This window comes from Papilio xuthus, unplaced genomic scaffold (genome assembly GCF_000836235.2).
Source record: "Papilio xuthus unplaced genomic scaffold, Pxut_1.1 DF825355.1, whole genome shotgun sequence".
Lineage (NCBI taxonomy): Eukaryota > Metazoa > Arthropoda > Insecta > Lepidoptera > Papilionidae > Papilio > Papilio xuthus.
The window spans coordinates 606,484-617,862 of record NW_013533294.1 but is presented as its reverse complement, the minus strand read 5'-3'; the positions used below and the strand labels follow the sequence as shown (position 1 = coordinate 617,862).

The window sequence follows — 11,379 nt, the reverse complement described above, 5'->3', positions numbered from 1 at the left end:
ATGCTCATGAGAGAAAATATTTTATTGTGTTTCGATTTAATTCAAAAAGTAATGAAGCTATTTTAAAATTATTGTAGGCTTTTTTAGTAAATAACCTATGCTTTCTTTTTGTACCAACTTTGTGAAGCAATCCTGACTTTTGGCGGCAAAAATTCGTGGCGTAACTTAACTTCTTAGTGGACCAGAAAATGTACGTCATACGTTTATGAAAATCATGTAAACAACATACGTTTCCTGTTTGTAAGGGAAGCCATCTGAACAAATGAACAGGATAATAAGAAATACTCTAGTTCAGCACTAAAATTAGCAGATTTACTTTTAGTTTTAGTAAATATCAATTACTAGCTATCGCCCGCGACTCCGTCCGAGCGGTTTAAAAAAAACTTATTTTGTAGTCTATGTGTTCTTCCAGACTATGTTCTACATCTATGACAAATGTCAGCGAAATGCTTAAAGCCGTTCTGGAATAACCTTGCAACATCCATCCATCTAAACATTCGCATTTATAATATTAGTAGGATAATCTATATCCGCAAATCAATATTCGATGTATTTTTAATTATCTGGTTAAGTTTGAGGTTTAAATGTCGCTATATATATAAAAAACTTAATATATAGATAAGTTAAATAAAAAGCAGCTCTTCAAGGCATAAATTCGATAAAAAAATACAAATGAATAAATAGTATCCTATGTCCGTCTCCTACCTCTAAGCTACCTCCTCACCAATTTTCAGGCATATAGGTAAAGCCGTTCTTGAGTTATAAATAGTGTAACTAACACCACTTTCTTATATATATAAAAGAATATATATAAAATGGATGGATGTTTGTTTAAAGATATCTCAGGAACGGCTGCATGGATCTCACTGAAATCTCTCATAGATGTAGAACATAGTTTAGAACACATAGATTACTGTTTTTTTCTTAATTTGGTGCAGACGGATTCGAGGGCGACAGCTAGTAGTCAATAAAATATAATCGTTTGAAGACAATTGATTTTCCTAATGGCCAATTGTTTAAAATTAAAGCGTAAAATCAAAAACAGCTATCATTTAGCATTTATGATTTTCAATATAAATGAAAAGATTGAATTTACCGCAGCGCTTTATCGCTTGATTAGTAAAGAGGTGTGTGAGGGGCTTGTCGTTGTGACGTTCGAGAAGTGGACCAGTTTAACTTGAACCTTCACACATCTATAATTTAAATATAGTTGATTTTAATAGACAGTTCTTTTAATTATGGTTTATTGAAATTCCATTTGGACGCTAAAGGTAAACAGTTTAAACCATTGTAAAATAGTTTTATGTCTTAACTAGCTGTCGCCCGTGACTCGTGTTCTTCTAGAGTATGTTCTACATCTATGACTTATTTAATTAAGATCCGTTGAGCCGTTCCGGAGATGTCTTCTAACAAACATCCATCTAAACATTCGCTGTTGGCGCCGTTTTTGCTACGCCCTAATAGATGGCGCTGTGGCGAGACCGTATTTGTCTAAACACGATGTTGAAGTACCTTGTCTCGCCACATATACTTAACAGCCGGTCACGGACCCGGTGGTGTTTGGTTCGGTGTTGTCATTGCGTTTGTTGGTTGTTATTGTTGTCGTTACGTTTTGTAGTTTCCGTTCGTGTCGTTGTGCGTTGGTCGAGTCGTCCAAATTTCGGACAAAGTTGCGTAGGAAACAAACAGTGGTCCTTCGTTTGCCGAATATTTCGGTCTTAGTGTATTGCGTTGGACTAAAATATTCGACTCGGTTAATTGAGTACTTAAGTTGAGTTTCGAAACATTTTAATATGAAAGTCTATTAAAAAAAAAAAACTAGGCTTGGATTTGGCGGATTAAATACAGTTGGTGGTTAGTGTCTTTCGGCTATTATCGACGGTTAGTTTTTGTAAACGGCACAGTACCAGTTCAATTATTTCTAGTGTACCTTCATAATTTCGTTATTTTATTTTAACTCGTGTCGTTACAATGGAACAAGCCAAAAGATTAATTGAACTCCAAGAAGATAGGTTTGAACAAATACAGAAAGCTCAAAACAATTATTTAAAAACACCCAAGGCCCGGATAACAACTAGTTATGTAGAAACACGATTGGACTCCTTGGAGAAATTGTATTCTTCGTTCACCACCTTACATGAAGAAATATCGTCCTTGGTTCCACGTGCACAAAGAAGTACGGTCGACTATTTTAGTTTGGATAAATTTGAAGAAGTAGAAGAACTATACACTATTTACAAGACTTCTTTGAAGGAAAAATTGAGAGAACTAACAATAAGTAATACACTTAGTCCGAGTAGAACTAGTTTAAATACAGAGATAAAGTTACCTGCGATTCAGATACCCACATTTTCGGGTAATTATACAGACTGGCCATCGTTCAGGGATTTATTTACTTCCATTATACATAAGAACACGACTTTAGATGATGTTCAAAAATTACATTATCTAAAGTCTCTCCTATCTGGAGAAGCTGAGCAGTTATTACGAAGTATTAGAATTACAAACGACAACTATACACAAGCCTGGGACACCTTACATGTTAGATTTGAAAACAAAAGGTACATAGCAAATGACATTTTCAAAAAACTGTTTAGTACAAAAACAATTTCTAAAGAATCGGCACAACTTTTAAAACATGTTTTGTACACAACATTAGAATGTCTCAACTCGTTAAAAAACATTGGAATTAATACAGAAACATGAGATGACATACTAGTTTACATTACTGTTTCTAAATTAGATCCGACCAGTCATCAGTTATGGGAACAACACGTATCGGCGGACAGCAGTAAGATGATGCCGAACTTCCAACAATTATGTCGATTTCTCGAAATGAGATTTAAGTCATTGGAGATGGTGGAAGATCATACAAAACCAAGTATAGGCAAGCCCAAAACGTTCCATTCCACTGCGTCAGAGACATCAGCCCAATGCAGTTTTTGTAACGGCGATCATTATATTTTCCAGTGTAAACTGTTCGTCCGATTAAGTCATGAAAACAAGATAGAGTTTGTCAAAGAAAATAATTTATGCTTCAACTGTCTAATACCAAACCACGGTGCCACAGAATGTTTACGACACACATGTTGTAACATTTGTAAAAGAAAACACCATTCCTTATTGCATTCAGGGAAAACACAAACATCAGAAGAACACAATCGAGAAGACACAGACGCTCATTACCATAAGATTAATAACACTGCAACTCATTTTATTAAACAACCTAGTCAAGTACTGCTTGCTACAGCATTGGTAGATGTCTGCGAGGAGAACGGAAAGACACACATCTACCGTGCCTTGCTTGACCAGGGTTCACAGGCCTCGTTTGTTACCGAGGACCTTGTAAAGTCGGCAGGGCTCAAGAGAACCAAAATCAACAGCGAGGTAACCGGATTCAACGAAGGGAGCAAAATACCTATCAAATATGTAGTCGAGTTTAAAATACGCTCTAGAATAAAACCACATTTTACTCTGTCTGTTAAAGCCTATGTTTTAAAGAGCATAACAGATTATTTACCGTCACAAGAGTGCATCGTCACGGATTGGCCAGAACTAAAAACAACCGCACTAGCAGATCCTACATTTGATAAGCCTAATAACATACACATCTTGCTAGGAGCGGAAATATATGCAAAAATCATAGAGAACGGTTTATTGAAAGGCTCGGCAGGAACGATTGCGCAGAAAACAAAATTAGGTTGGGTTATCTCTGGCGCAGCAGGAACCTCAAATGAAACCTCAAACCCACTCGTGAACTTGCACGTATGCGATTGTAATTTTACACAACTGGGGAGATCAGAAAAAGGCAAGTCACAATGCCGAAAAATATATATTGATACACCATGGTGGGCGGAGAAGAACAGAATTCTTGGTGGGCGGAATGTTGGCGCCGTTTTTGCTACGCCCTAATAGATGGCGCTGTGGCGAGACCGTATTTGTCTAAACACGATGTTGAAGTACCTTGTCTCGCCACATATACTTAACAGCCGGTCACGGACCCGGTGGTGTTTGGTTCGGTGTTGTCATTGCGTTTGTTGGTTGTTATTGTTGTCGTTACGTTTTGTAGTTTCCGTTCGTTTCGTTGTGCGTTGGTCGAGTCGTCCAAATTTCGGACAAAGTTGCGTAGGAAACAAACATTCGCATTTATAATATTAGTAACGTACTGACCAAACAAACTTGGTTTAATCAAAATTATATGGTAATGTGGCCGTACAATTGTGAATTGAGTCTTTTTGTAATCAGGAATGCAACCTCTAATCACAATATTATAAAGCATAAGTATGGAAAATTTAACTCAATATTGGATAGTTTATTTAAATCCTAAAACATTATTTAATTTAAAAATATGTTAAAGTTGAATAAACGCTAAAACTTTAATAGACCAAAGAGTTTGACAACTGACGCCTATAAAGTATGGAATTAATTTTGTATGACGACTAATGTTGTGCTTAATGGACGGTTGTCATAGTGTCGAACCGTCGCGCACAACGAATTACTATGCACTATCGAAAATCGGTCTTAAAATAAAATTAATCGAACAAATGGGTACTATAATTTATGTTTTTATAACTTTTTGAATTTATTACAGGTATTTGGCTTTGTATCGCACAATTAATAATCACGAAATTTTCGATTGCAAGTTCTATGAGAACGTCATCGAAAATCGAAACAATTCTTAATCGATTTTACTCCACATATCTAGTGAATTGTCAAACTAATCTATCTTGAATAGACACACCATATACTCTATGGTTTTGGTGCCAAAACAAAATGGAGTAAAGTCGATATTAAACGTGATGCTTTGTCTAAATTGTTAAAATTGATTTTTCATTGTTACTGTAGAAGACTATAAGGTCTTTAAATTTAATGTTTGTGAATTTATTTTGACTGTTGTTGATAAATTGTTATTGTACAGTGTTTTAAAAATGGAAGAGGAGGAATCATCGGATATGTGCCAAACTTGTCTCGTACGGGGACGTTTTCTTTATCCCCTACGAAAATTGACAGCAACATTAAATGAATTGGGAATTCCTATAAGGGTTAGTTGCAGATATATCCTTCCTTCATTTTTCAGCAACATGGTGGCTACTGCGAGGCTTAGTCGTCCACCAAAAATCGTAACAATAATCAGACTTATGCTACCCATATCCTGGATACTATCGTTCACCACAGTGTCGTTCTATCTTGCGGGACGCCTGCCAACATTATATAAACTTGTCCGTGGCCGCCATGTTTGCAAATATAAATAATTCGATAATTCACGACCCTTTTTACGGGATCGAGGAATTATCGGGCGACACCTTCATGTTTATAATTAAAGCAATTTTTATCTCTTCTATATCTTCTGAAGTTTTTTCTTTTGTGTTTTCAGACAGATGTTACCACCGGTGTCTGTTGGGAATGTAAAACATTTATAATGAAAATTAAGAAATTTAAACTTCAAGTGATTAAAGCTCAGGATGCTTTGATGAAAATAGCAACGGTACCTATAACTGTTTTTTACGATTTAACATTACAACAGGATTAAAATTACGCATCAAAGAAAATCAATATGACTTGGATTTTTTTTTAATTCTCTATAAAACTTCTATATGTAATCTGAGATACAGATTTTGTCGATTTATTTGAGAATTATAACTACTAAACTCCTTTTTGGTACGTAAAAAATGAAAAAAACTTGCTTCCCCACCATCTAAATGCTTAAAAGTTTTGTAATATTGTGAATATTAAAAGATAAATATTTCTTACAAATGGAATAATAAAAACATGACAAACTGTACCTTTGGATATATAAATCAAGATACTGGCATGTTATAAAAGTTTTTTTTATTTAATATTTTAACAGAGACAAGATTTACAATCTTTAAGTAAATTAACATATAATACTAAATGTACGTATGATTTAGAAATATTATATATAGATAAATATAATGAAATAATTAAAAAAGAAGAAAATAATACAGATACAGAATATAAAACAAAGAATATACCAAATAAAAAGACTAAATACAATGAAACAAAACTATCGGAAAGAGAATTACAAGAATCAAAAGATAAATACACAATGATTGTGTTTACGGAAGAGGAAATGTTAGAGAATAGGGAAGAAAAGAGAAATCAACCGAATTATAAAAAGATTTCGTATAAATGTGAATCTTGCGTACTAGGTTTTACAAGGAAGGATACATTTGATCAGCATATGAAGAAAAGACATGATAAGGTATGTTTATCTTACTAATAACACGGATGTTTGGATGGATGGATGTCTGGCACCATACATATAGAACATAATCTGGAAGAACACATAGGTTATTTCATTTTTTTAAATACCGCCAAACTGAGTCGTAGGCTACAGCTTTTATTATAAACCTACATTTTATTAACCAATCAGTGCTATGCTAGTGTGTTTTTCTTTAAATAATAACTTGGCAAACAAGCAAGTAGCTACATGAATTTGTCGTATTGACGAAGAGACAGCTGCCCGTAAGACAATTTTACTAATATAGAAGTGAATGTTTGGATGGATGGATGTTTGTTTGAAGGTATCGGAATGGCTCAATGGATTTTGATGAAATTTGACACAGATGTAAAGCATAGTCTGGAAGAACCCAGGCTACTTACCAAGTTTTTTTAATTCTGAACAAATAGAGTGGCGGTAACAGCAATTTTATACAGTACAGTACATTTTAACAGTGGTAGAGCCCGCTTTAACGTGTTCGTACGAATTGTCCCGGCTCGCCCGGTGAAATACCACGACCACAGAAGGCAGGCATGAAGTGGAAGCAATTCCAAGTACAGTCTGATGAGTGTGCGTCCTGAAGGACTAATTTAGTCCTCTTTCCCTTCCACTTTTTCTTTTAAGGAAAGAATGGGAAGTGGAAGTGGATTTTCCGGATGAGAGGATGCATGGAAAGGGAAGATATTTCTGTGCATCCTCTCCTCCGTCGATTAAAGGTAGGCAACGCATATGCAATTGCGTATGTCTATTTGCAACGGTCATTTCGCTATTTCAGTGATCTCAGATGTCCGCTCGCTCTTTTGCCACCTTATGATATAAAAAAAAACAATTAAACCTTTATTTTTTTTCAGAATATAGGCAAAATTATATGTAAGATATGCCAATCACGTTACAATAGTATCAAATCATTGGAGAAACATCGTAAGAAGCATTATGTTGTGTACAAATGTAAATTATGTTATTATAAAACATTAGAAATGTGGTCAATGTCCAATCATTGCCGTTTAAAACATAGCAATGATGTACAAGGAAGGATACATTGTCAACAATGCTCCGTTATTGTTGGGTAAGTAAATCTTTATATATATAATTCTTCTGTGCGTGTGTATGTCACTGAACTTCTCTCAAACGACTGGAGCGATTTTGATGAAATTTTTTGTGTGTGTTCAAAAGGATCTGGGAATGGTTTAGATTTACAATTTTGTTCGCTGGACAATGTTTTTTTAATTAATTTTTAATTTATAGTTGTTGATTTTGGAATGTTTTACATTGGATCCGACAGACGGCGCTACCATCGCAGTGTCAAATTTTAAATAATATTCAAATTAAAGACGTGTAGACAGGACAACGTCTGTCGGGTCCGCTAGTTTTTTTTATAAAATACTAGCTGTCGTCTGCTCCGTGTGCGTGGATATAGAAAAAATTAGTGTAGTCTATGTGTTCTGCCAGACTATGTTCTATATGTTTGGCAAATTTCATCAAGATCTGTTGAGTTGTTCTGGAGATATCTTTTAACATCTAAACTTTCGCATTTATAATATTAAGATGTGAAATTTTAGATGGATGTTTGTTAGAAGGTAACTCGGGAATAGCTCAAAAGATCTTGATGAAATTTGTCATACATATAGAACATAGTGTGGAAGAACACATAGACTACTTAATTAATTGTTATTTCTAGTTTTAAATGTAGATATTTTATTACAGAAGTCCAGATGAGTTGTCCGAACATATGCAAAGTCAACATTTGGTACAATGTAATCAGTGTGGTGATAAATTTAAAGGAAAACATACGCTGAGAACACATAAGATGTAAGTATCATCAAATTACCCTAATTGAGAGTATGTGATAGTGAATGCTGGTCCAGTGCAAGACTTGACACATATGTTTGAGTTTGTCAGATATGTGCAGCATCACGATGTTCTCCTTCACCGTAACAACATAGGATAAATGTACATATGTAAATGTAACACATTCATACATCACGGGATTACAACACAGGATCTACAGATTGCAAGTCAACTGATTAACCACTGAGCTTATGTGCATTTGATAATTTAATTATTATTGGTTTTTTAGAAATACAGTAAAAAGCTTAAATTACAGTACTTGTCTAATTGATCTATACTTATATTATAAAGCGAAAGAGTTTGTTTGTACACGCTAATCTCAGGAACTACTAGATAGTCCATTTATAGAGGAAGGCTTTAGGCTATATAATATTAGTCTGCGACTAATAGTTTAGACGAAGTCGCGGGCGACAGCTAGTTATATTATAAGTTTGATTCTCAATAGTTTATATTATGTTTTTTTTTAATAGCGAAGTGACTAATCTTTATTTATATATTTGTCTTTTTTTTTCCAGTCGTATACATGGTGTTCAAAGGAATTATGTTTGTGATATATGCAAGAAATCATTTAAAACGAAATCACGTTTAGAATCTCATATTGTCACGCATAATGCAACGCTGGCTAGTAAATTGGCATTCTGTGCGACGTGTAATGTACAATATAAAAATATATATGTATATAGAAATCATTTGAAGAACAGCTCAAATCATTCGGAGAGATTGTAAGTAATATATAAATTTTACTAATATTATAAAAACAGTGGTAGAGCCCGCTTTAACATCTTGCACTAATTGTCCTCGCTCGGTGAAATACCACGACCATACAGAAGACAGGCGTCAAGTGGAAGCAATTCCAACTACAGTCTGATGAGTGTGCGTCCCGGAGGACTAATTTAGTCCTCTTTCCCTTCCCAACCTTTTTCTTATAAGGATGGGAAGTTGAAGTGGACTTTCCGGATGAGATGCATGTGAATGGAAAATATTTTCTTTCTGTGCATCCTCTCCTCCGTCGATTAAAGTTAACGCATATGCAATTGCGTATGTCTATGGGCAACGGTCACTTCGCTATTTCAGCGATTTCAGATGGCAGCTCGCTCGTTTGCCACCTTATGATATAAAAATAATAATATATATAAAAACTGTTAAAAACTCACTTATATTGGTCCGGTGGCGGCACCGACTAGTTTCGAGCTCATCGGGGGTCCATCATCACGGTCCACCAGTCCCACTTCCCCTGACGAACAATGTCGCCACCGGTACATACATGACCGGATTACAACACAGGACATGCAGATTGCAAGTCAACAGTTTGACTCCTGAGCCACCGAGGCAAGGATAACAATAGCTAAACATTCGCATTTATAATATTAGTAAGATTATGATGTGTCTTTGATTTTTGTATTATGACTCTTTTCGTTTTCTCTTTCCAGATATGAATGTATGGAATGTAAGAAAAAGTTTGCTTCAAAAGTATATTGGAGGAAACATTGTGAGTTTTATCATCAACGGAAATCACAATATAAATGTGAAACATGTAATAAGGTGAGATATATTGTCATCTCTTTCATTCTGTTTGATAATAACAGAGTTAGGAATACATATAATCATAGTAACCTTATAAATGGCTCAGTGGTTAAGCAGTTGACTTGCAATCAGCATGTCCTGTGTTGTAATCCCGTGATGTATGAATGTGTTACATTTACATATGTACATTTATCCTATGTTGTTACGGTGAAGGAAAACATCGTGATGCTGCACATATCTGACAAACACAAACATATGTGTCAAGTCAACCCACACTTGGTTAGCATGGTTGACTATGGCCTAGACACATAACTTAGGGTAGGCTCCGAGCCCCTCGGTGGGGACGAATAGTGAGCTGATGATGATGATGATGAATGTTTAGATATTATTTCTTTTCAGCTTTTCATATCTGATTGGAGATTAAAGAATCATAGACAAACACAACACGGTCTGACTAGATCTAGGAACCATTCATGTAATATCTGCGGAAAGAAATTCTTTGTAAGTACTACATACCTTTTGTATCCAATTTATTGTTATATTAGCTGTTGCACGCGACTTCGTCCCCTTTTAGTAGTCTATGTGTTACTCCAGTTTATGTTCTACATCTATGATAAATTTCATCAAGATCCATACAGCCATTCTGGAGATATCTTCTAACATACATCCAAACATTCGCATTTATAATATTAGTAAGATTTGACTTCGTTGTAACCTTTCTGACTATATTTTTCTTTAACCAGACTCAATCAACATTACGCGGTCATCAATTAACACATTCCGAGGAGCGTAGCTACATGTGTGAAGATTGTGGAGACACATTCAAACAGAGACCAGCTCTCTACACGCATTCAAGACTCGTGCACAAGACACGAACGACAACAATGACCACAGTGTGATCACAACAACGCTATGGGGTCATTACGTAACTTAGGAGCGTAGCTGCGATCGAAGGACGACACACTGCGAGGTCATTAGCTAACTCTGAGAGGGAATTACTATTATTTACACAAGGCGACCCGAAGGACCAAAATGACCAGTGTGTCACCACTATGAGGTCATTACGTAACTCACAGACAGTACAGCTACGACCCAACGAACACATTGTGACAAGGCAAGGTTCTAGAAAACTCTACGGGTAGCTACAGCTCTCTTCATAAGACCTGAACGACCACAGTGACCACAATGTGACCAAATCGACTAGACAGTAGTGGATGATCAATTAATTCTGAGAGGGAATAGCTAAGGCATTCCACACAAAAAACCTCAGTGACAACAGTGTGACTATAGTGACCAAAATGACAGTACACTATGAAGTCATTAAGTCATTCTGAGTGGGTAAATACAGTTCTCTACACAAGGCAACCCGAAAGACTACAGTGTGTCCACTAAGGTTGTACACTGTGAGAGGTGGTAGCTACGGCTCTATGCAAGATAACGTGAGTGACCACAATGACTACACTAAGAGGTCATTAGCTAAGTCTGAGGATAGCTACAGTGCTCTACACAACATGACATGAGTGACCACAACCAACACAGTGTAATCACAGTGACTACAATGTGACCACAACAATCACCGTGTGACTACAGCAATCACAGTGTGACTACAACAATCACAATGTGATTACAACAATCACAGTGTGACTACAACAATCACAGTGTGACAACAACTATGACAGTGTGACCACATTGACTACACTACGAGGTTATTAACCCCGAGGAGTGTAGCTTCGGCTGCACGGAATCGTGACTCTTCAAGATGACCC

General features: G+C 35.8%; 1 protein-coding gene across 1 annotated transcript; it reads left to right on the top strand.

Moving 5' to 3' along the window:
• The first annotated feature begins 5,969 nt into the window (after positions 1–5,969).
• On the top strand, positions 5,970–10,548 carry LOC106125992 (zinc finger protein 564). The gene is made up of 6 exons (XM_013323408.1): positions 5,970–6,223; positions 7,093–7,307; positions 7,946–8,050; positions 9,520–9,631; positions 10,013–10,114; positions 10,357–10,548. The coding sequence occupies exons 1-6, from the start codon at positions 6,068–6,070 to the stop codon at positions 10,510–10,512; spliced, it is 846 nt and encodes a 281-aa protein (XP_013178862.1). The 5' UTR covers positions 5,970–6,067; the 3' UTR covers positions 10,513–10,548.
• Positions 10,549–11,379: the final 831 nt, after the last annotated feature.

What these genes read in the sequence shown, in the direction of transcription:
- LOC106125992 (XM_013323408.1), top strand. Translation starts at nt 6,068, where the DNA reads ATGATTGTGTTTACGGAAGAGGAAATGTTAGAGAATAGGGAAGAAAAG. An exon ending in TGAAGAAAAGACATGATAAG is followed by an intron (nt 6,224 to 7,092) that starts GTATGTTTATCT and finishes ATTTTTTTTCAG; the next exon opens with AATATAGGCAAAATTATATG. An exon ending in CAATGCTCCGTTATTGTTGG is followed by an intron (nt 7,308 to 7,945) that starts GTAAGTAAATCT and finishes ATTTTATTACAG; the next exon opens with AAGTCCAGATGAGTTGTCCG.